This window comes from Macaca mulatta, chromosome 11, assembly GCF_049350105.2.
Source record: "Macaca mulatta isolate MMU2019108-1 chromosome 11, T2T-MMU8v2.0, whole genome shotgun sequence".
In the NCBI taxonomy this organism is placed as follows: domain Eukaryota; kingdom Metazoa; phylum Chordata; class Mammalia; order Primates; family Cercopithecidae; genus Macaca; species Macaca mulatta.
The window spans coordinates 95,390,750-95,416,705 of record NC_133416.1 but is presented as its reverse complement, the minus strand read 5'-3'; the positions used below and the strand labels follow the sequence as shown (position 1 = coordinate 95,416,705).

At 34.6% G+C, this 25,956-nt stretch overlaps 1 protein-coding gene across 1 annotated transcript in view; it reads right to left on the bottom strand.

Moving 5' to 3' along the window:
* TMTC3 (transmembrane O-mannosyltransferase targeting cadherins 3) overlaps nucleotides 1–25,956 on the bottom strand; it is a 56,951-nt gene that overhangs the window by 29,861 nt on the left and 1,134 nt on the right. Inside the window, exons 2-7 of the mRNA XM_015152434.3 lie at nucleotides 21,273–21,489; nucleotides 16,219–16,437; nucleotides 15,034–15,133; nucleotides 7,001–7,116; nucleotides 6,379–6,551; nucleotides 2,735–2,987 (exon numbers count right to left, since the gene is read on the bottom strand). Of these exons, the coding sequence (XP_015007920.1) occupies nucleotides 2,735–2,987; nucleotides 6,379–6,551; nucleotides 7,001–7,116; nucleotides 15,034–15,133; nucleotides 16,219–16,437; nucleotides 21,273–21,461 (1,050 nt within the window). The 5' untranslated portion in view covers nucleotides 21,462–21,489. The remainder of the gene's footprint in view (nucleotides 1–2,734; nucleotides 2,988–6,378; nucleotides 6,552–7,000; nucleotides 7,117–15,033; nucleotides 15,134–16,218; nucleotides 16,438–21,272; nucleotides 21,490–25,956) is intronic.

Sequence of the window (25,956 nt, the reverse complement as noted above, 5' to 3'; positions counted from 1 at the left end):
CCTCGCCTGGTTTTTTGTATATTTTAGTAGAGACGGGGTTTCACCGTGTTAGCCAGGATGGTCTCAATCTCATCACCTCGTGATCCGCCCGTCTCGGCCTCCCAAAGTGCTGGGATTACAGGCTTGAGACACCGCGCCCGGCCAAAAGTTCCACTCTTCTTGACTGCTTTGAATCTTCATTACTTTTCTCAAACTGTTGACTCATGTCACTTTTAGCAGGCAACTACATTTCCTAATTTACAGGGAAAGCTAAAGCCATAAAACAAGAATTTCTTCAATTTCCTGCTGCTAAACCTACCAACATCCACATTCATTTTCTTTCTTCTTGTAACATAAGGGGTGTCTCTTCTATCTCAGGCCAAACCTGTGCTCCATATCTCCTGCTCCTCATAAACTTCACTAACAATTATTCCTTCTCTAATTTATTAACCACTTTCTAATCAACTGTATTCTTCCTATCTATATATTTAAACATGCTCTTGTCTCTCCAGGCTTAAACATCTTTAACAATACATCTTTTAAGCTACCTTCCCTATTCGTTACATACCTCAGGTACAAAACAAGTTCCCATGATCTTAGGAAAGATTTTGTTGCCATAGTATCAAGTAGCCTGCTTAACTAATCAACTTAAGTCCACTACTTAACCAATTAACATTTCAACTTAATAAATATGTTCCTGCAAGCCAACCCATCAGGGATATCCGCATTCTTCTAAAAGTCAGCTGAGTAGCTGAGTACTCCAACAAAAATGCTTCTATATGCCAACCAATCAACAGTCTCTCCCTGACATCACTCCCTCCTACCTCTGAAGGTCTACCAATGCCAGATCTCAATGCTTCCCCCAAGCCCTACATAAGATTAGCAGTCTGACTTGAAACCACTGCCTGACCAGCATAGTCTTCCCTTACTTAGGTAGGAAATAAATCAAGTTTATTCCATCCTTTGAAACAGTCAAAGTTAACTTATTCCTACAGGTTATCTATACTAGCTCTCTTCACTTTCTTATCAAATCACTCACCGCACAGAAACAAATTTCCTTTAAGTAACTACAGACTAAAAGAGGTCCAATCCAACAGATTCTAGATCTCACTTTCCCCTTCAAGAGCATCTGTTAATGTTAACCGTTTGGTCTTTCTTAATACACTTTCCTACCTTTCTCTTCATTTGATATGTCTCCTATTTAGGATCCTTCTCTTCAACATCTAAATATAGGAGTTTCTCAAGACCTAGATGTCTTCTCTTTTTACTGTATTTAACCCACTCAACTGTTTCCTGGGGAGAATTAACACCAAACACTCTAAGGCTTCCATTATGAGTATGAGTGAACTTCTGTGCATCTAGAATGTTAACAGCTACCATCTTGGACAGAACTGACAAAACCCCAGTTGAGAAATGCTGCTCTATAACCTCATCTACAGTCCACCTTATCTACATCCTGGTTTCAATTACCATCTCTATGTTAGTGAATAAAATTTCTATGCGTAGCTTAAGTATCTTTTATGAACTCCAGACAAAAAGTGCTGTTCAAAATGTCCAACAGGATGTTTCAACAGTAAGGCAAACATGTTCAAGGATAATAGAAAACACAATCTTTCAATCTACTCTGTATCTCAGACATTCAAATTTCTCTAGAATGTAAGTTCTCTGGAAACGTGAACTGTGTATTTACTATCAAAATCTCAGTGCCTAAAATGCTGCACTGTACAAAGGGTAAAGTCTGTTTTTAATTAAATGAATAAATCAATCTAGCAGCTACAGCAAAAAATTATGTATCTGCAATTCATTAAACATACTTTCTGACATATAATAAATGCCTGAGAATATATACTATTGTCTTCAATAAATTTTTATTTTTACTTTTTTGAGACAGAGTATTGCTCTGTCACACACAGACTAGAGTGCAGTGGAGCAATCTCGGCTCACTGCAAATTCCACCTCCCTGGTTCAAGTGATTCTTGTCAAGTGATTCCTGTTCAAGTGAATCTCAGCCTCCTAAGTGGCTGGGATTACAGGCATCTACCACCACGTCCAGCTAATTTTTGTATTTTTAGTAGAGACGAGAGTTACACCAGGTTGACCAGGCTGGTCTTGAACTCCTGGCCTCAAATGATCGACTTGCCTTGGCCTCTAAAAATGCTGGGATCACAGGCATGAGCCAACGTACCGGGCCTGTCTTTAATAATTAAAAGCAAGAGAAAACAGAACCCTTACGAGTATGAAATGAGGCAGGGTAAGAAAATTAAAAAAACAAAAAACAGAAAACAGTACAGAAAAATAACCCCCCCCCCACACACAGACAAACACACACAGACACACACACACAAACTTTTCAAATAATCAGAGTTCTCTGAACATAGTAAAAGCTATCTAAGGGAGTAATAAAAACCACCTTGCTCATGAGAACTGAAAAGCTCTGTATTGCTAGTTGTGTATCTTATATGACGTTCTTCTCTGTGCCAAGAAAACAAATAAAATACAGTATAATCAATTTCTTCAAAAAGTATATAATTTAGTTGGATAAAGGTAAGAAATATTTTATGTGCTGAACATATGTCAAATTATGCCTGCAAATTAACTGCGAATTTTGGGATAACTGAAATATCTTTATAAATTGGGATGCTGTTGAACAAAGGAAGGAATGCCTCTAAAAAGATGGTTTTGCTGAATTAAAGGTAGTTTCTTACTTATTCAACTGAATATAACATCATTTGGAAAGTTAAGAAAAGTTTCTTACCATTAAAACAGTCTTGGAGGAATCACCAGAGTATCTGAGACTGAATACTCCCAAAGTCCCCAGAAAACAAAAGAAAGTAAATGTGGCCAGATTTCGAATATCTAGTAACGACTCTATAAGTGGTATTGTTCCCATGGTCCAATCACAGCAGAGCTCCGAAGGATTTAATAAAAGCCAAGCATTCACAGGAAGGAGGTAGTTAAAAGTCAGTTGCCTTGTAGGAGTTGGGCTTACAGCAGCTGGGTTATCAAACCTGTATAAAGGATTTAAAAAATGATTACCAATAAAACTTTTAAAATACAGAATTATTTACATAAATAAAACACTAAACAATAAACATTTTATATATCATCTTATTAAACAGAAGACACAGATAAATGTTATGTGTAACTCAGACTCTTGCTAGAGTTCAAACTATCAAAACTTTATGAAACATCTACTTCAGAGAAGTGATATTTATGAAGGACTATTTGAAAGGCAAGCAGGTCATCCATTTCTGTTTATTATTAGAATAGTTCAGACATGCATCCTATAATATTACAATACTGCAAAAGTGTTCCATTAAACCTTTTGATTAAAAGTAGTAACAAAAAGCTGTATAAGATTTATTGTTGTATGTGTTGTATGAATCACTTTTGAAAACACTCACCAATGCTTTCCTACATGAGATATTTCTTTTAGAGCTAAATGTTAATTAAAAATTATGCTTCCTGGAAAAAATTAGTATATTTTTCTTCTATCACGGAGAGAGAAAACCATTATCACCTAGAAGCTTTCTTCCCTCTTTGACTCCTAGGAAGCTAAAAACCAAACTTCTAGTACAAAGTAGTAACTGTGTAGGGCTATGTAACAATTTGTGTTCTACTTTTTCTCTTAGTAAATACTAACAAAAACTTATATCATAGTTTATCTATTCCCAGGCCATGACATATATACATTTCATTAGTTTAGTCTGTGTTCTAAATTTTGTTGGCTATAATATATAGTACTTAAAAGACCCATTTTCTCACTTTGAAATGAGTAAGCCAATGAAAAATCAAGTACTATCACTTATTTGACTTGATTTTCTAAAAACATACCAAATATCTGATAAAAATAAGTACTATTTGAACAAATAATATCATTTCAAAATTTTCATATGGAATCTCACAACTTACGTATTTTTTTCAGATAAAAATAATAAATCATAATTTACAGTTCACATCGAATAGTCAAAAAGATCTTGCATCAGTAGTGAAGTGAAATTAGTCTTATCCTAAATGCTGTTGTGGTTCCAGAAAACAAAGCTTAAAAGCAAGACTGGGCTGGGTGTGGTGGCTCATGCCTATAATCCCAGCACTTTGGGAGGTCAAGGTGGGCGGATCACCTGAAGTCGGGAGTTCCAGACCAGCCTGACCAATATGGAGAAACCCTGTCTCTACTAAAAATACAAAAAGCTGGGCGCGGTGGCGCATGCCTGTAATCTCAGCTACTCAGTAGGCTGAGGCAGGAGAATCGCTTGAACCTGGGAGGTGGAGGTTGCGGTGAGCTGAGATCGCGCCATTGCACTCCAGCCCTGGGCAACAAGAGCGAAACTCCATCTCAAAAAAATAGAAGAAAAAAAGTAAGAGTGAAAGATAAAACATTTTCCAAGTAACTTAAATGCATTCCAGAATAAAACTCAAAAGTTATAGAATACATTAAGATAAAATTCACAAATGGTATCTGTTTAACAATCACCGGGAATGCAAAGAAGCAGAGAAATACAACCTATAATGAAGAGAAAATTTATTCGATAAAAACTGACCAAAGAATGACATTAGTAGGCAAGGACATTAAAGCAATAGAACATGTAGAGATATAGAAGATACAAAAGAAGACTCAAATCAGACTTCCTTCTGAAGATGAAAACAGATTCACAGGTAAGAAATAATTAGATGAAATGAAGGGTAGATGAGATATTCAGAGAAAAGACTAGTGAACTTGATATAGCAAAAGAAACTATCCAAACTAAAATGGTAAAAGATTGAGGGAAAAAAACAGAGCATCAGTGCAACAACTTCAAGAAACTTAAATATACTTAAGTGATATACAAGAAAAAGATGAAAAAGAAAAGATGGCAAAAATATTTGAAGACTAAACATTTTACAAAATTTATACAACATTAAAACCTACAGATTTCAAGAAGCTCAGTTTGACTAAGCACAAGAAACATAAATACATAAGAAACAATGATAAAGAGGAAATATTAAAAAAAGGCATAGAAAAAAATACACATAACATACATTAGCATAAAGTGGTAAGGATGATAGAGGTTTTCCCACTGAAAACAACATAAGCCAGAAGACAGTAGATTTACATTTTCAGAATACTGAATGAAAAAGTCAGTGTAGAATTCTCCACCCAGAGAAATTATCTTTGAAAACCAGATACTTTTAATCAAGAAGTGCTAAAAAAATTCCTTCAGGCAAAAGGAAAAATAGTACCAGATAAAAATCTTACCTAACAAAGGAATAAAGAACACTGGAAATGGTGACTCCATGGTTAATGTAAAATACTTTTTTATTATTTAAATTCCTCTAAGACAATTGTTTAAAGCAATGTATGTTCAAGGAAAACATATGCAAACTGCACAAAAGCTAAGTTCTTACATATATAAAATGTATATTATATATGATATTTATACTATATATACTGATATTTTTCATTTTATACATATATTCAAAATTAGAATATTCTTGAAGGTAAATTGTGATAAGCAGAGGATGTTCTAAAATCCCTAAAGCAACACTAAAACAACCAAGATTTATAGCTAATAAGCCAACAAGGAGATAAAATGAAATATTAAAAAAGGATCCAAAGGAAGGCGGAAAGAGAAAAAAAAGGGAACAAAGAATAGATGGGACAAAGATAAAACAATTTTAGCAAGATGACAGATTTCCATCAAACTATATCAATAATCATATTAAATATAAATCATGATATATCCCATCTAAAAGTCAGATTATCTGACCAAACAACAAAAGACCAAATTGTATGCACACTACAAGAAATCTTTATACATAAATCATAGACAGGTAAAAAGTAAAAAGATGGAAAAAGATACACCACATAACACTAACAAAAGATAGCTGGGATAAGAAAAAGTGAATTTCTGAGTAAAGACTATTACTAGGGATGAAGCTCATTTAATAATGACAAAGGGATCAGTTCCTCAAGATGACTTAACAATCCTAGTTCTTTATGCACCTAATAGCAGAGCTTCAAAAACATGTAAAACAAAAACGGATAGAAGTGCAAGGAGAAACAGCGAAATATACAAGTATAGTCAGAGATTTCAACATCTCTCTCTCAGTAACTGACAGAATGAGTAGACAAAAATCACTAAGGATAGAGGAGACTAAATTAACACTAACCTTAACACTTAACCAGTTTGGGATGGGTCATTCATTATCTTTATTGTGGGGGCTTTAAGGGTGTATACATATGTCAAAATTTACCAATCTGTAAATTTTAAACATATGCACTTTAAAAAATATGTTAATTATAGCTTAATAAAACTGTTAAAAAACAAAGTAAATAAAATACTTTCTGGAACATTTATGAACATTAAAATCCAAAGTTAAAAAAAAGAATGCAGAAAACAAAGAACCAGAATTTCATACCTGGTGAATACTGGAAGTTGGGATTGAATAACCTGGACTCTAATTACAACAAGTAATAACGTACTGAACATCAAGACAATGAGTTTTACTAATGTCTGTAGCAGAGAAAATGGAATGCTACCCTTTCCACGGAGAAACTGTCCAGCAGTAGTACATAATAATGGCAAAGTATACTGAAAAAGAAAATAAACGTTTTAAGCAACAAATAACAACATATCTCAATGTTTTCAATACTGTAGTACTTTCTAATTGCAAGATTAGATACAAGTATAATTATGAAATTAATGTGGAAGAATGTGTGAAGCTAATAATGAATAAAACTGAGCTCAACAGTCTTACTCAACAATGAATTATACTGTACAGTATTATTGCATACTTTTCCAAGCTGCCTAATGATTCCATTATTGAAATTTAAAATACAGTTCTTAAAACACTTAAAGTATCATAAAATGTTAAGTAATTTTCAGTAGATATGAGGATAAAACATGATTTCTAGTATTATTATTGGTAAACACATTAATTTACATAATGATACATTTAGAAAATAAAAGTAAATAAAATCTGATTCAATTAGGATAAAACATATCAATAAGTAAATTTATATATTTATAGTTTGGCTTACCCCCTGGGCAATAAACACTTCATACACACAGCAAATTCCTACAACTGTTATTCCTTGTTCTTTACATAATGTTGCAACAGCCACTAAAAACACTGTCAATGCAATTGGAGTCCACACTGCAATTTGAGAACAGAAAAGATAAAAATTCAGAAAACAATTTTATAACATGAAAAAAATATATTTTAAACTTTACTTGTGATTCCATATCCATATGAGTGCTATTTCCCATTAATTAGTAGGACATACTTTAAAATACACTTAAATTTTATAATTTTTGCTTTATACATTCAAAGCAAAATATCAACATGTATAATTTGAACTGAAATTTTTTACGGAGAGAAAAATTATTTAATCAAATACTAACTTTTAAAACAAACGCAGGGTGGTGAATATGGAAAAGAGAAATTTACAGGTTTGATAATTAATGAGGTATCAATCTGAAATGAAGATAAATTCCTGAAATTATGACAGATATCTTTATACTTCATTAAATTGATAAATTATTAAAAACTTAAAATTTAAAACTATTGGAAAAAGTAGGGTTCCATACTTTTTTTTTTTTTTTTTTTTTTTAAGACAGGGTCTTGCTCTGTCACTCAAGCCGGAGTAAGTACAGTGGTGTGAACATAGCTCACTACAGCCTTGAATTCTGAACTTCAGGCAATCCATCTGCCTCAGCCTCCCAAATAGGACTACAGGCATGTGCCACCACATCTGGCTACCTTTTTTTTTTTTTTTTTCTTTTTTGTAGAGACAGAATTAATATTGCTTGCTATGCTGCTCAGGCTGGTCTCAAACTCTTGACCTCAATCCATCCTCCCACCATGCTGGGATTCCAGGCACGAGCCACCGTGTCTAGCCCATTCTTATAAAAACTAAAATGAAAGTGGTTAACAATAGGCACTTAAATACTATTCTTTAAAAAATTTGCAATAGACTCTATAAGTTATATTTAAATGAAAAATGTACTTCGTCGACTTTGAGTAACTGTCTACAATAAAGCAGTAATTTGACTAAAGAGTAATGAACTGTGAAAGTTCATTGTGATCTTGTGAGTTTGGGCAACTTTTCCGGGCTTCAGTTTTCTTATGAAAAACTATAACCTCTTATTCTTTTCTAGTTTAAAAAATATCTGGTAGTATGACTGTGTGATCTCAGTTTGCTTTTCTTTCTTTTTTTTTTTTTTGAGATGGAGTTTTGCTCTTGTTGCCCAGGCTAGAGTGCAATGTCACGGTTTCAGCGCACCACAATCTCCACCTCCCAGGTTTCAGTGATTCTCCTGTCTCAGACTCCCGAGTAGCTGGGATTACAGGCATGTGCCACCATGCCTGACGAATTGTGTATTTTTTAGTAGAGACGGGGTTTCTCCATGTTGGTCAGGCTGGTCTCGAACTGTCAACCTCAGGTGATCTGCCCACCTCAGCCTCCCAAAGTTGCTGGGATTATAGGCGTGAGCCACTGTGCCCAGCCGTGACCTCAGTTTTAAGAATATTAACTAAAGTAAAAATTCAAATAATTGACTTAAATCTAAGTATAAACAAGAACAGAATTCATGAATTGAATACATTTTCTTTTGTCACTGGGCTTAATATAGAAATTCACCTATTTTTGAAATTGTTTTCAAAGTACTCTATAGACTAAAATTACTGAAAGAAAAAATAACCAAAGACAAGAAATAAACGAAAAAACCAAACCCACGAATCTGTTGCAGATACTAAGTATAATAATATTCTTTCTTTAAAAAAAATCTTGAATGGTATTACCGAGGTTTTCTTCTAGGGTTTTTATGGTATTAAGTCTACCATTTAAGTCTCTAATCCATCTTGAATTAATTTTCGTATAAGGAGTAAGGAAAGGATCCAGTTTCAGCTTTCTACTTATGGCTAGCCAATTATCCCAGCACCATTTATTAAATAGGGAATCCTTTCCCCATTTCTTGTTTTTCTCAGGTTTATCAAAGATCAGATGGCTGTAGATGGGTGGTATTATTTCTGAGGACTCTGTTCTGTTCCATTGGTCTTCATCTCTGTTTTGGTACCAGTACCATGCTGTTTTGGTTACTGTAGCCTTGTAGTATAGTTTGAAGTCAGGTAGCGTGATGCCTCCAGCTTTGTTCTTTTGACTTAGGATTGTCTTGGAGATGCGGGCTCTTTTTTGGTTCCATATGAACTTTAAAGCAGTTTTTTCCAATTCTGTGAAGAAACTCATTGGTAGCTTGATGTGATGGCATTGAATCTATAAATTACCTTGGGCAGTATGGCCATTTTCACGATATTGATTCTTCCTATCCATGGGCATGGTATGTTCTTCCATTTGTTTATGTCTTGTTTTATTTCACTGGGCAGCGGTTTGTAGTTCTCCTTGAAGAGGTCCTTTACATCCCTTGTAAGTTGGATTCCTAGGTATTTTATTCTCTTTGAAGCAATTGTGAATGGAAGTTCATTCCTGATTTGGCTCTCTGTTTGTCTGTTACTGGTGTATAAGAATGCTTGTGATTTTTGCACATTAATTTTGTATCCTGAGACTTTGCTGAAGTTGCTTATCAGCTTAAGGAGATTTTGGGCTGAGACAATGGGGTTTTCTAAATATACAATCATGTCATCTGCAAGGAGGGACAATTTGACTTCTTCTTTTCCTAACTGAATACCCTTGATTTCTTTCTCTTGCCTGATTGCCCTAGCCAGAACTTCCAACACTATGTTGAATAGGAGTGGTGAGAGAGGGCATCTCTGTCTTGCGCCAGTTTTCAAAGGGAATTTTTCCATTCAGGACATAGGCATGGGCAAGGACTTCATGTCTAACACACCAAAAGCAACAGCAACAAAAGCCAAAATTGACAAATGGGATCTAATTAAACTAAAGAGCTTCTGCACAGCAAAAGAAACTAGCATCAGAGTGAACAGGCAACCTACAGAATGGGAGAAAATTTTTCCAATCTACTCATCTGACAAAGGGCTAATATCCAGAATCTACAAAGAACTCAAACAAATTTACAAGAAAAAACCAAACAACCCCATCAAAAAGTGGGCAAAGGATATGAACAGACATTTCTCAAAAGAGGACATTCATACAGCCAACAGACACATGAAAAAATGCTCATCATCACTGGCCATCAGAGAAATGCAAATCAAAACCACAATGAGATACCATCTCACACCAGTTAGAATGGCAATCATTAAAAAGTCAGGAAACAACAGGTGCTGGAGAGGATGTGGAGAAATAGGAACACTTTTACACTGTAGATGGGATTGTAAACTAGTTCAACCATTATGGAAAACAGTATGGCGATTCCTCAAGGATCTAGAACTAGAAGTACCATATGACCTAGCCATCCCATTACTGGGTATATACCCAAAGGATTATAAATCATGCTGCTATAAAGACACATGCACACGTATGTTTATTGCGGCACTATTCACAATAGCAAAGACTTGGAATCAATCCAAATGTCCATCAGTGACAGACTGGATTAAGAAAATGTGGCACATATACACCATGGAATACTATGCAGCCATAAAAAAGGATGAGTTTGTGTGCTTTGTAGGGACATGGATGCAGCTGGAAACCATCATTCTTAGCAAACTATCGCAAGAACAGAAAACCAAACACCGCATGTTCTCACTCATAGGTGGGAACTGAACAATGAGATCACTTGGACTCGGGAAGGAGAACATCACACACCGGGGCCTATCACGGGGAGGGGGGAGTGGGGAGGGATTGCACTGGGAGTTATACCTGATGTAAATGACAAGTTGATGGGTGCTGACGAGTTGATGGGTGCAGCACACCAACATGGCACAAGTATACATATGTAACAAACCTGCACGTTATGCACATGTACCCTAGAACTTAACGTATAATTTAAAAAAAAAAATCTTATAATCTTATTAGGCCAAAACCACCAATACTAATATACTAGATTATATTATATTACAATGCTAAATTCAACAAGAAATTCATAGAGGAAGAAATCAGAAGATGGTTATTGACAAAACAGGCTGGACCTAATGTTGGCCCTTGAAGGATATACAGGACATGAAAAAACTGGGAAAGGTGGATGCATAAATAAAGAAATAGGGGTGAGAGTAAGCTAGGCGAATGAAGGATGTAGAAAATAGTATGAATGGATGCGTATGTCTACATAAAAACTCGTAGGAAATAACAGCATTGAAAGCAGATATTTTAAACAGTTTAAACAGCCAGTTTGGCATATATTTCACTGAATCTTAAAGTCACTCTATGGAGTAAGAACACGGATGTAATCATACCCATTTTTAAGATGAGGAAAGAATTGTAGAGGTATTTTTATAAAAGTAACAAAGAATAAGGAGACCAAGACTTCATGGTTCTTCTGATTTTAAATTCAGAGCTTCTCAGTAATTTGTATTTCTACTCTAAGGAAGAAAAAGCAGTTACCTTTTATAACCTTGAATTCAATCTCACCAACTAAGAGTAATAAATGCAAATGCCTTACTGAAACCAATCACTTCAGTTATTCAGCCTCTAGTGAGTATATGACTATATAAACACTTTTACAATCAGATCACCGTGGTTAAAAGTTACTACATGTGATTTTGTCCAAAACAAGTACATCTGGTAAATAAGTTAAGGACACTTAAATCCATTCCCATTTCAAAATACAGGCTTCTAAACTAACTCTACATATGTAAAAGAAACACATCTTCATCCATCACTTATTCAAACAGTTATTTTAAGTATCTACTACATTTCAAGGGCATAGGGAAGTGAGACAAGTATGATATACTCTGTCAAATGGTGACAAAGTGTAAGTGTTAAGAAGAAAAGAAGAGAATGAAGGGAAATAAAAATAGCACCACTGGGAAAGATGAGTAGTGATATTGATGACATTTAAGTGGATATTTAAGCAGAAACCTAAAGTAATAAAAAATCAAGTATGAAGGCCCTGAAATTGGATGACCATATTTACAAAAGGGGTATGGGACATGAATAATATAGAAGTAAAAATGAATATAAATAATTACAACTTGAAAACCTTTGCACAGGCCAGTGTATACTAGATACAACAGGGAATACAAAGATGATGAGGAAACTGTGGCTTCAAAGGTAAAATTACTAAGAGTACAAAGTATCACAGTGGTCAAGAGGATAAAGACAGGTCCAAGGTAGATTTCAGTATTTTTTCAATTAGAATTTAAAATATATTACATTCATTCACTTGCTTATTTCTTCAATATACTCATACTAATTACCTACTGTAAACTAGGAATCATTCTAGGAAATGAAGATCAAAAAGTGGAGAAAAAGTTACCTACCCTAATGAAGGTCACACTCTACTGTGAGAAAGCAATAAACAAAAGAAAAATGTAAACTACGTATTTTCAGGTTAGAAATTAGTATTTTCAGAAATGCAAGTTAAAGGTATAGAAAACAACATTACCCTGTTTTTGTTTTGGTCAAATGGTGAACTAGATTGATCTGTGGTCCCTTCCCCAAAAATCAACCCTAGAAAAAGATAAGTAAGAGGGAAAAATACTTTCTAAGACACACTTTTTTTTTTTTTTTTAAATAAAAACAAAAACAAAAAACCTCCTTGGCATTTCAAGGTTACTTTAAGCATGCGTGGTTCTGTGAGTGTTATGAGGGATTACATTTAAGGTAGAAGATAAGAGTAAGAATTTTTTTTTTTTTTTAACTTTTGTTCTATCCTCTCCTGGCTGCTTTGAGTAGATCACTATCTGCTCCATTACTGCAGAAATCCACAGCTACAATGGCTAGTGGGTGTTCCAGAGGTAAAAGCAGAGCACTTCAGAAGTCTTGATGGGGTAAGAGGTAGATATTTTTTAAAAGGTACAAACCAACCAATCACTCCTAGGCAGTAACTTCCACAGAGCTACCATTTAAATGCAGAGGGATGGTACACTGACCCCTTAATGCTGATTCTCTTAAAGAAAACAGAAAGCGTGCCTAGTAGTACTGGTAGGAAAAACAGTGATCCACAGTAGTTCTGCGGAACCTGGAACTTTACATCCTGGTTTATAATTCCTTTCATCCCTTCAGACTCACAGGTTGAACAAAGAGTGGCCCTGGCCTTTCCTTTAACAGGCACAGTGGTTTATAACTTTAGAATAACATGTGGCTTGAGCTCACAAGCCAAAATAACTAAATATCTAAAGGATACAACAATCATAAAACAGAGAGAACAAACATAATAACATATACTACTGAATCAGAGTTACTTAAAGAGACAAACTAAGAATTTCAAATAATTCTTTTTTCTGAGATGAATTCTCCCTCTGTCGCCCAGGCTGGAGTGCAGTGGTGCGATCTCTTTTTGAGACGGAGTCTCCCTCTGTCGCCCAGGCTGGAGTGTGGTGGCGTGTTCTTGGCTCACTGCTACCTCTGCCTCCTAGGTTCAAGTGATTCTCCTGCCTCATTCTCCCAAGTAGCTGGGACTACAGGCACCCGCTACTATGCCCGGCTAATTTTTGTATTGTCAGTAGACGGGATTTTACCATATTGGTCGGGCTGGTCTTGAACTCCTGACAATGTGATCCACCTGCCTCAGCCTCCTAAAGTGTTGGGATTACAGGTGTGAACCGCTGCACTCAGCCCAAGTAAGTAATTCTTAAGGAAATAAGGCAAGATATTAGAATTGTGAAGAATAAGAAATCATTAAAAAGCACCAAGCACAAGTATTTGGAACAGAAGATATAATATGGTGAAAAGCTATTTCAGTTAGAACAAGGAAGGCTTTTCTAAGACAGAATACTTAAGCTGAGGCCTGATAATAAATAGTAGTATATAAATGAGACTACTACATAAAGATCTAAGGGAAGAAAATTCAATAATGGGAAATGCAGGTATAAAGGTGGGTGCTCTGCTTCTTTGAGAACAGCAAGAAGGTCTATCTAGCTAGAGTGAAGACAGCTAGGGCAAGAACGGCAGAAGATATGATAAGACAGGTAATCGAGAGCCTAATTATAATCCAGTAGGTCACAGTATTTTCTAGCTTTACCATTCAGGTTTTGGTGAGGATGGTACTTAAAGAGGATATTGGTTTGCAATTCCATATTAGTTACTAAAGTACCTCTTACTACATGATGGACTACACAGGAAGGGGACTATTATTATCCACATTTAACAGATAAAGAAATGTAAGCACAGAGAGGTTAACTTGCCTGATGTATTACAGTGAATGGAGCAAGTAAATAAACAGTGGAGCTAAAATTTGAAACCAGACTCTTTAGTCCATGCTTTTAACTATTATGCTATGCGGCCACTCAAACTGTTTTAAGAAGGCATTATGCAGAGCAGCAAAGGCCACCCTACTTATATTACAAATCCAGAACACTCTAAGTTGTTCGGGTAAATCATGTGTTTCTTGAACCTCAGTTTCCACACATAAAACGAGGCTTCTTGTCATGAGTACCTTGGAACTACAGTGAGAAAATCCACCCCCTCCCCAAGAACTTAAAGGTTTGTGCCCACTGTGCCCATACTCTAAAAAAATCATTTTTATTGCCTGGAACTTGTTTTCTGATAATGCCAGGCATCATTAAGAGTAATGAGCTAATGTATACGAAGCACTTTCCAGGGTAGGTCACAAGGTAGGAGCTCAGTAAATAGCTATGATCAACACACAATAAAAGTTATATTCTAGGAGGCTTTTAACCTTGCCTAAACGATATCACAGTCTACCAGGTGTTATTTATCCAAAGACAATTGAAATACCGGTATCTATATCATTTATAGATAATAGAAGATGGAACCAGGACTAACTCTAAAACTCCTCTACTCTAAGGTTATTTGGTTTTTAAAATTAGATCATATAAAATCTATTAACTCATGATAAAAATATAAATTATATACAAACTTCCTAAATACTAGCAATGTTACATATTTCATATTTTCACATACGCTAAAGTAAAACAATATATAAAGATAAATCCCAAATGTGGTATATAATGTATTATAAGAAGCACTAGGAGTAAATAAAAATTCCTTAATCAAGTTTTAGCACTATTAAAAAAAATCAAATGTTAGACACGTACCTATGGAATTGTCTGGTCCTTTTGATCTGGTATATGATAAAAAAGCTGCTAGAAAAAAGATAGATGACAAAAGTTCTGCTCTTCCAACAACTCCCGTTACCTAGAAAAGAAAAACGAAGGGGGTCCATATTAATAAAGAATATCTTGAAAAATTACTATATATAATAGTAAAAATACTTTAATTTCCATAACTTTTCAAGTGAACATTTGTTTCTTAAATATTCTTTTGGTGCCCTCAGGTGGTGAATTTGTGAATCTTACATAAATAGAAATTTATTAGTGACTCTTAATAGTTTATAATTTTTGTAACTTATTTTGAAATAATAAGACTTATAGGAAGTTTCAAAACTAGTACAGAGAGATCCTGTGTACTCTTTATCCAGCTTTCTTCAATGGTAACCATTTAAATATGGTAGAATATCTAGAACTTAAGTACTTCTTACATATTTTCTTAAAATATGAAGTTCTTAATATACAAAGGCATCATAAATACAAAAAGTTATACCTCATAAATCTGAAAACTAAAGTTTAAAAAGACAATAAACTTTAAAAAGTCCTTAGAAATTCTTTATTAAAAAAAGTGAGGCCGGGCGCGGTGGCTCAAGCGTGTAATCCCAGCACTTTGGGAGGCCGAGACGGGCGGATCACTAGGTCAGGAGATCGAAACCATCCTGGCTAACACGGCGAAACCCCGTCTCTACTAAAAACACAAAAATTAGCCGGGCGAGGTGGCGGCGCCTGTGGTCCCAGCTACTTGGGAGGCTGAGGAAGGAGAATGGCGGGAACCCGGGAGGCGGAGCTTGCAGTGAGCTGAGATCTGGCCACTGCACTCCAGCCTGGGTGACAGAGCGAGACTCCGTCTAAAAAAAAAAAAAAAAAAAAAAAAAAAAAAAAAAAAAAAAGTGAGCAAAGAACTGTATTCATGTATATATTTCTAAATAGATTTTATATTCTTGAATGAAAAAATGTTTATGTTTCAAAAATTTTAAATTTAAAAATTTTACACAGTAAGAAGTTAGACTTTGTGTACTAGAAAGTTAAGAATTAACTGTACGAATTTAACAGTCTTCAAATATTTGGATTAAAGTCAGGGTTAATTTTTTTTTCTTAAAAATATATACCATTATAATCACTGTGCAGGATTTGTAAAAAAGAAAAAAGAAAACAATTCATAGTTTTACTTACTGCTTCTGTGTGTATTGGGTGCACTGCAAAAAGTAAAGAAGCAATCACACTACTCTTGTTGTCCAGAAAAAGTCTGCATACTTTGAGAAATATCACACTAACCACAGCATGAAAAATCATATTCAAGAGATGATATGACATTGGTTTTAGTTCACTTAACAAATAATTTAAGCGAAATGTCAATACTGTTAAGGGACGGTAAGACTTGTGGCTTCTCTCCTAAAAGGAAAAAACAATCAGTGATTATTAAAGTACCTTGGTCCAACAGGGTACAAAAGTTCATCATTGCATTTACCATTAAAGATATCAATATCTACATTTTACTGAGAAATAACAATAAAATATGAAATGTCCTAAGAGTAACACAAACATAAAATAGAATTTTATAATCTGTGTTTTTCTATTTCCTTAGTCCACAAACAAGGTTAATTTCCTCCTTGATTTACAGTGGTCAGAGAACTAACAGTAAAAGAACATTTGACTATTAATCCTCTTCAATATAACGGTTTTTTTAAAAAGTGAGACAATGCCGGCATTGGTTAAGTTAGAGCACAGGATTCTCTCCAAAGCCTGCCTCCATATCTATTAGCAATACAAAAGTTGATATAACTACTGGCTAGATCTTCAAAAGGAAATGTAAGAACAGAATGCTTACCAGTTCAATTAAAATAGTGATGACTCAAAAAGGTACTGTCTAGTTGTTTTATGAAAAAAATCTCCATAACGTATAAATCTGAATATATTAAACTAGAAATTCCCAAATTACAGAGTAATACAAGAGTAAAAACTTTCTTAGAATATGAAAATAGACATCTTTCTTGTAGTATTCTCCTTTGGCAATAAATAAAATTTCATGTGAAGTACTGACTTTCTTTTTAAATTATAAGTTACATTTAATCAGAAATACTTCTTTCCCTAACACAAAACCAAACCAGATTTAAGAATAAAACACACAGTTCAAATATATATAAAATATTAATCATGCTTTTTTTTTGTAGTTTTATACAAAGGGCATTGGCATAGTTTGGATGTTTGTCCCCTCCAAATCTCATGCTGAAATGTGAGGAGGTTGAAATGTTGAAGGTTGGGCCTGGTGGGAGATGTCTGGGTCATTGGGGGTGGGTCCTTAATGAATGGTTTGGTGTCTTCCCCACTGTAATGAGTTCATGTGAGAGCTGGTTGCTTCAAAGAGCCTGGAACCTCCTTCTCTCTCTCTTGCTCCCTCTCTCACCATGTGATACACCTACTTCCCCTTCACCTTCTACAGGGAATAAAACTTTCAAGGCCTCACTAGAAGCCAAGAAGATACTGTTGCCATGCTTGCCATAGTGTGCAGATCCATGTGCCAAATAAACATCTTTCCTTAAAAATTACCAGGTATTCCTTTATAGTAATGCAAAACAGACTAATATAGGCATCCATATTCAGCTTCTTTGCTCTTCTACTTCCTATTGTATTTTGCTGTAACTTTCTGGCACACAAGTAGACTTAAGCCTGTTCATCCTTACTAGGGAACATTAGGAAACACAAAGAATAAATCACATTTTGAAATTAGGAACATTTTAGTATCTCTGTACCGACTATATACTCCATGATGTACTATCTACTTAAAACATTCTTTCCTGCTTGACTAATTCCTTTACATCCTTCAAATTTCATCTCAAGCATATAAAGCTATTTTTAAGGCACTGTATTGAACTGATATGATTTGTACCAGAAAGTAGAAAAGGACTCTAGAAATCCTTTGAGTACCTGAAATGTCACTGTGGCTACAAAGGAACATATATTCCAGATGAAAGGATGAACTCAGAAAGTAGAAGGGAATATGTATTTTGAATTGCAATATACACAATTGTTCAGTTAGGTCTATTAGACATATATATACTATAGGTGATGACCAACTAACAGACCAATTATTAACATAACCAATTATTCACATAACTCATTACGGATCTATTTCAGATTCCACTGTGACAAATCATCAGTCCATTAGGTATCAAGTTTACTTTATGAAAACACCTAGGGCCATTACGGAAAAAACAATTCAAATCATTATTACTTTCGGGTATACTTTAATACTTTAATAATTTAATAATTTTTTCTTAAAAAAAATTACTCATGATATTAGTTGGCAACAAAAATATACAACAGTATAATGAACGAATAAGCTAACAGTTCCCTGTTAATGTGAATCTCAATAGAGGGATGGCAAAATCATAACGAGATAAAATATTTGCAGAAGTTACCTTAGCACAAGCTACTTTATAGGCCAAATGCCAGAGGAAGGTGGCTCATTACAGTCCCCTGGCTCTCAGCCACGGCTATACCAAAGAATCAACTGGATGACTTAAACAAAAAGCCCCACCCTCACCTGCACATAAAACAACAACTAAACACACACACATACAAAATAAGACAAAAATATTGATACCTACATCCCACTCTGAGATTATCTGAAATAACAGGTTTGGACAGAGCCTTGGTAATATGTTTTCATTCTTTAAATGCCCCAGGCAAATTCTAATATGGCAGTCAGGGTTGGGATCCAATGAACTATCAATAAATAGAGTAGCACATATCTATAGCATAAGCCTACTAAAGAGATAATCTAAACACTGAGAGGTTCACAGGAATCCAAAGACCCCTAATATGGCAGTATTCATATGGCTTAGGAGAATGTCCTAAGCCCAAAATGTGTTCTTAAGACCTACATTGGCACAAAAATTCGTGTAAGATACACGTGGACACGTATCTTCTAGGCTATCATTACTTGATGATATCAACGGTTAGATCTTTGAATATGATAATTCCAGGCTTATCACGAAATCTATGACACCTAAGAACTACCCAGAATAATTTTTTCCTAGTGTCACAATTGCCTTCAGGGAGAGAATATGCCCATTAGAAAATACAAGGAAACTACACTCTTCACTCTTAATAAACTGTTATTCTAGTTTGTTCATCCATTCTGTCAGAACATATTATGAGTCTTCTTGTTAGTCCGTCTGCTTACGGGCTTTCTGAACAAAATCAAATTTTCAATCTACACAGCTGAGAAAATCAGGGATCACTGACACCATGGTATGCGATATGTGTGTGTCCCTGCCCAAATATTATATCAAAATGTAATCCCCAGTATTGGAAGTGGGGCCTGGTGGGAAAGGATTAGATTATTGGGGTGGATTTCCTATGAATGGTTTAGCACCACCCCACTTCGTACTATATTAGCTATAATGAGTTCTTGTGAGATATGGCTGTTCAAAACTGTGTAGCATCTCCCACCTTGCTCCTCTTGTTCCTGCTTTTGCTATGTGAAGTGCCTGCTCCCGCTTCCCCTTCCGTCACGACTGGAAGCTTCTTGAGGCCTCCCCAGAGGCAGATGCTGCTATGCTTCTTGTACAGCCGGTAGAACTGTGAGCCAATAAAACCTCCTTTCTTATAAATTACTCTGTCTCAGGTATTTCTTTATAGCAATACGAGAATAGCCTAATCTAGAAAATAAGACCATTTAATATGGCCAGCTAAACTATCAATTCAAAACCTCAACATTATGACTAAAATCATAACAGATACTAGTATAAACTGAGGGAATGGACACATAGTTCTGAGGGTCTCTGGAGATCAAAGGTAGGTATAGAGGAGGACAAGCTGTCTAGAATAATGTATAATAGGGCCATATTTTCCTCCTTATTATCAAAAGATTTTTTTTCAAAAGCTAGAATTGGGTGAGAACAAAAAGGCAAATAAAGTCTTCTTACTAAATAAGACAAAATAAGTATATGTGCTTGTGATCAGAGGAATGAAAGATTCCATCCCTAACCTTGAGAGCCTTCCAAATTTGGGGAATGGGGAAAGAGGCCACAATGACCAAGAAAAATATCGTTAACATTGCCGAGAGTTACATGTTATGTTTCAACAATTTATTCAATATGTATGTTCCAGGTACTGTAGATAAAGTACTTTACTTATTACTTGAGACTTAAATGACTTATATTTTTATTCTACTTTCCCACCTGGGAAATTTAGGTTTATTAATATAGAATTTTAGTTTAGCAATCAATATCCCTCAGAAATTTGAAGCATTACTCTCTTTTTTATTTTGGAAAGGAATTATCCTCTTTTACAGATCAGGAAAATGACTTTCCATCTGAAAGATGTATTCTCACGCATTTCACACAGCTAGTATGTGACATAACTAAAATTAGAATCCATTCTATATGATATCAAGCTGATAAGGATTTAATCCCAAACAGTTTAACAGTGAGTGACCTTCAAAACAGTAAAAATACCCTCATAAAAATGAACCATATGGACATATGGATGAATAAAATATTAAACTATTGAACTAAACTTTCAGGTTCTCAATATATAACCTAAATTACTATTATGTAAGAGATAGGACAAAGATTCAAAATTTGTAATAACAACCACTTTTTCCGAAAGAGAAATTGGCAATATGTGTACTTACTATTTTTACCCTTAAAGTCTTATCTATTTATATTGAAGTTGCTGTATTTTAAAATGTTAAAATATATCACATCTCTTTTGCCTTACTCATAATACAGAAAAAAGAGAAATAAAGTCAATTAGCAAGAAATAGGCATGTATTACACTTATTACTCTCCCTATACATTTGGTTTTCACATAAATATATATTATTTTTAAGAAGTTAAGCCAAAACTATCTATTGGGTACTATATTCACTGTCTGGGTGACAGATCGGTACCCCAAACATCAGCATAACGCAATATACCCACGTGACAAACCTATACATGTAGCCCTCTATCTAAAATAAAAGTTAAAAAAAAAAAGAAAAAAAAAAGCAGGCGCCAAGGTACACAGGCAAAGATATAATCAAGTATTGCTCTAAAGAAGATAACCTCATCCTCAGCTTCCTATTCAATTTATTACAAACATGTTACGTTTCATATAACAATTTTAGGGTTAAAAATCTGTAATTGCTGTGATGATAATGTTGATAAAAAATTAGAAGTAATAAAATACCAGAATATTTCAAAATCTGAGACATGTACAAGTAATATATAAATACTTACCTCAGACATAGGGGTTCCCCAGAAGTCATTTTGAAATAAAGTTTTTAAAGGTGTAGATGGATGCAAGTCTTTGTTATCCAGTATTGCTGAAACATCATCAAAAACAAAACCACAAAAGAGGCTGTTCCAATAGCAGGCAGTAACCACACCTACTATTAAGGTTATTTCTTTTAGGTTAATATCAGCCATCTTTTCTATAAGCACTTCTGGACAAAAACTGGAAAAAAAATCATAAAGATAAAATAAGGAACATATTTATTCCAAGTAAGTTTAATTTTAGTAGGTAGGTAAGTAATTGCATATTAATTCTCCAGAGAAAAGCTCAGCTAAAATGCCATCCACTTCTAAGAAGCATAAGCTAATCACCTGTTAAAACTTAGCCCCCTCTCTTACTAGATAAAGCCAAGTAAACTTCTCTCCTATTCCAAGGAAGAAGACTGGAGATTTCCTCTGTAAAACATAGGGTCTCCGATAACAGGGACACTATGTCAGCCCCCTCTCTTACTGGATACAGCCAAGTAACCGTCTCTCCTATTCCGAGGCAGAAAACTGGATATTTCCTCTGTGGATTATTTAAAACATAGGGTCTCTGATAACAGGGAAAAGGCAGCATATTGAAAATAAAGGTTAAGTAAAAAAAAGTCTGTCCATATATTTTAGGTTGAGACCCTCCATCCCTTTTCTACTGGGCACAAAATTCCATAAAACTTTGCAACACTGCGAACAGTTAGGATTCTAAAAGCTTCTGGAAATAAAAAAGGTTCCAGAGTAAGAATCAGGAATCAAAAATCATTTTTTTTTTCACCCAAAATGCTGTAAGCTAGAAACAAAACAAAACAAAAAATTCCCTTCCAAAACAAAAAAAGAGTAATGTTTCAAACTTCTGAGGAATATTGATTTCTAAACTAATTCTATATTCATAAACCTAAATTTCCCACAAGCAGAATAAAAACCTAAGTCACTAAAGGTCTCAAAAAATTTACCTCTGATGTTCCTTTTCAAGAAACTCGGAGAAAAGGTACACTACTAAAATGTAGCAGTATATTAAAAAACAAAGATACAGAAATCAGGAAATGGGATCCAATATAAGACAGCTATATAGACATGTTATAATTTAGAAAAACCAAATGGAACAACTCAGGATATCTATCTTTGGGTAGGTAAAAATGAAGTTTTGTGTACAGGTCAGAAATCTCTCTTCCCATAAATAATCTCAGGCCACTGGTTTGGTAACATCAATTCACTTGGGGTGACAAACTGTTGTTTGGTTAAATGTTCTAACTACAGGAAAGTTTAAAACTAATAGAAGAAAAAAGTAAATTAAACCTGTGGTTTCAATACTTTAAAGTTATACTTGGGAACAACGTATGTATCTAATTTTTAGAATACTTGCAATGTTTAAGATAATCTAGCATCCTGGAGACTTTGATACATTAGCTATTAAATTATTGTTAAATACATTAAAATAATTGAAAATAAATTAAATAATTAAAAATATTAAAAATATATAATATGCATAATAAAAATATTAAATTATGCATCTGATTTTTTAGAGTAATTGCAACCTTTAAGAGAATCTGTCATCCTGGAGACTTTGATATATTAGCTGTATCACTATAATTTTAAAAATATATAATAATATGTATAAGAAACATATTAAACATAATAAACATATTAAACTACTATGTAATTTCTGGATTCACAACTACAGTTGAAAAGCATAATAATTTAGCTAAATACACAAATAGTATTGGAATTTTTGTAAGAACTTGAGATTTGCTATAGTTTTTAGTTTTATTTCCTAAATTTAATCAGTTCAAGTATTAAGAAAGTTTTCCTTAAGTTAGGCATCTGAAGTACTTAAAAATGAATACATTCAAAATAATTCAATTCTTTGATATATCTTTATTTGATATATATATATCTAAACATATAGGTATGTATATATTCTTCTTTAGTTGTGCCTGGGGTCACTCATGTGCTTATAGTTATCCAGTGGCTTGATTAGGGCTGGATGGCTTTTAAAGGGTAGATTTCTCAGCTTTGAAAGCTAGTCTCTGCTACTTATTATCACATTCTCTAATAGCTTAGCTTGGGCTTCTTAAATGATGATCTCAGGACAATAGGCGGGCAAGGATCAATGTACAAGCTCTTTATAAGGCTCTATTTAATGCATATTTTAAAAATTATCATTTAAGCAAGGTACATCCTGAATCAACGGGGAAGAAGTTATAAAAGGGCCAAGATAACAGAAGTGTTAATATTCCCCAAGGGAGCGTAGTATGAGAGAAAGGGAGAGAGAGCATATTATGAGCTCAGTTGTGGTGTCATCTCAGGTTACTTTCAAGAGTCACCTGCAAAGTAGAGTTGCAGGGAAGGAAGAGATTTACACAATGGCATAGATCGAGGGGGACATGACTCACTGGGGGCCATTATTGTAAACATGTAACACATTATTCTTGTTAGTTTTGAGAACTTCTAATTTTCCTAGGCACAGAAGCAGACTCACAGATGCAGTTTAAGTGGATGGGATGACTGATTTCTGTTTGCTTACAAAAATGGGGTGTTACTATATACGTGCACAAAATCCAAGTACAATTTGAAATGTGAAAGGAAAATAAAACTTGGGATCCCAATTCATTATGCCTAAAGAAAAAATTAGGGTAAAAGCTGAGTCATGCAAGAAACTGCCTCTCCTTTTGTTCTTAAGCAGACAGCTACAAATAAAATGTTAAATATCTCCACAGGTAGCTACTTTATGTTCACCTTATCTGAAGTGCACAGCAAGCAGACACTTGTCTTCCTTCAACATGAGGAAACTGGAAAGATTAGTAGGGAGTCAGTGTGAATTAAGTCATTAACCATGGCTTAATTTGCCATGACAATAAGGCAAAACAAAATGTTTAGGATACACAATGAATATAAAACAGCCATGCTTTGTTTTAGAGATTGGAGAAGTAAGCTACTATGACTTTTCTTGGTAAGTCAGCAAAAATGAACTAGAAGTAACATCTAAGGAATATAAATTCATTGCTACTGAGAACAAAAGTAAGCTATTATAAAAGGTGAGGCTTTCTCATTAAGTGATTTTGGTCAGATAAAACTGATCACAAAAGCCTAGGGCAGAAAGAAGGCAGGTTCAGACAAGTGTTCTTACAACAAGGCCACTTACAAAATTGTCACATAAGTCCCATCTCTTGATGAAAACTGACAGATGCAGAAAATCTGATGAAAAATAATAGACTTCTGGTAATTTTCCTCAAAAATACACAGTGAGTTACTTAACTAGAACTTGAGTTAAATTTCCTGATTCACAGTTAGGTACAAACAGACTACAATGCATTCAAACTTAGTTGACTTGTTCAACAGAGCTGACTTGTTCACTGCTGTATCCCCAGTGCCTAGCACAGGGAACAAGATAAAAAATATTGTTAGAATGAGTTAAAGAATAAAATTTAGGTAAGATTTTGCTTTTAGTTACAATTGTCACTGAGATCTAGGTTACAATCTTAGCTTCATCAATTATTATTTAACTTCTATGAACTTGTTCTTGCTTCTGAAAAATCAAAATAAAATTTACCATTAGAGACCAGGCACCTTGAGTTTATGAATGTGAGCAAGAGGGTGGTGACAGTAAGGGCAGGAAAGAGTAATACAGATAACCAAAACAAAACTTATAAGTGAATACATAAAAATAAGTTGTAATGAATGAAAAAACAATAAGAAAAACAAGGTGTTACAGTAAACAGATTTCTATTATGAAAATAAACACGCAGTAGTAAGCATAGCGTATGACATAACATGTGCTCAATAACTATTAAATTTCATTCCTACCATTGTCAGAGGTATTTGAACCAGAACAACTCCATCTTGAATAGGGGCTGGGTAAAATAAAGGTGAGAACTACTGGGCTGCATTCTCAGGATATCAGTCATTCTAAGTCACAGGATGAGATAGGAGGTTGGCACAAGGTATAGGTCATAAAAACTTTGCTGATAAAACAGCATGCAGTAAAGAAGCCAGCCAAATCCCATCAAAACCAAGATGGCGAGAAAGGTGAGACGTCTGGTAGTTCTCACTGCTCATTATACACTAATTATAATGCATTAGCATCCTAAAAGACACTCCCACCAGCGCTATGACAGTTTACAGATGCCATGGCAATGTGAAGAAGTTACTCTATATGGTCTAAAAAGGGGAGGAACACTCAGATCTAGGAATTGCCTACCCTCTTCCCAGAAAACTCATGAATAACCCACCCCTTGTTTATCATATAATCAAGAAATAACTATAAGAATCCTTAGTCTAGCACCTCCAATGGGGATGTGTGCACCTCCAGTTCTTTCTTGACAAGATACAAGAGCCCTCTCCTGGGGTCTGGATCAGAACCCCTTTCCAGAAACATCATCTCATGTTAAATTATGAATTAAGAACACTGAACATGAAGAATATTTAATTCAAATTAATTGAGTAAACACGTACAAAATTAAAATATAACATTTAATAAAAACAGCAAGATTGAGGCACAAGCACTTCACAAATACTGGTTTCCCAGAATGTCTGAGGAGGTGTATAGAAGTTAAGAATATGTCCTCCAGCCAGAGAGATCTGTGTTCAATCACACTATTTAAGTTAGAGTACTTAGCTTCTCCAAACCTCAGTTTCTTAACTTAGATGGAAAATG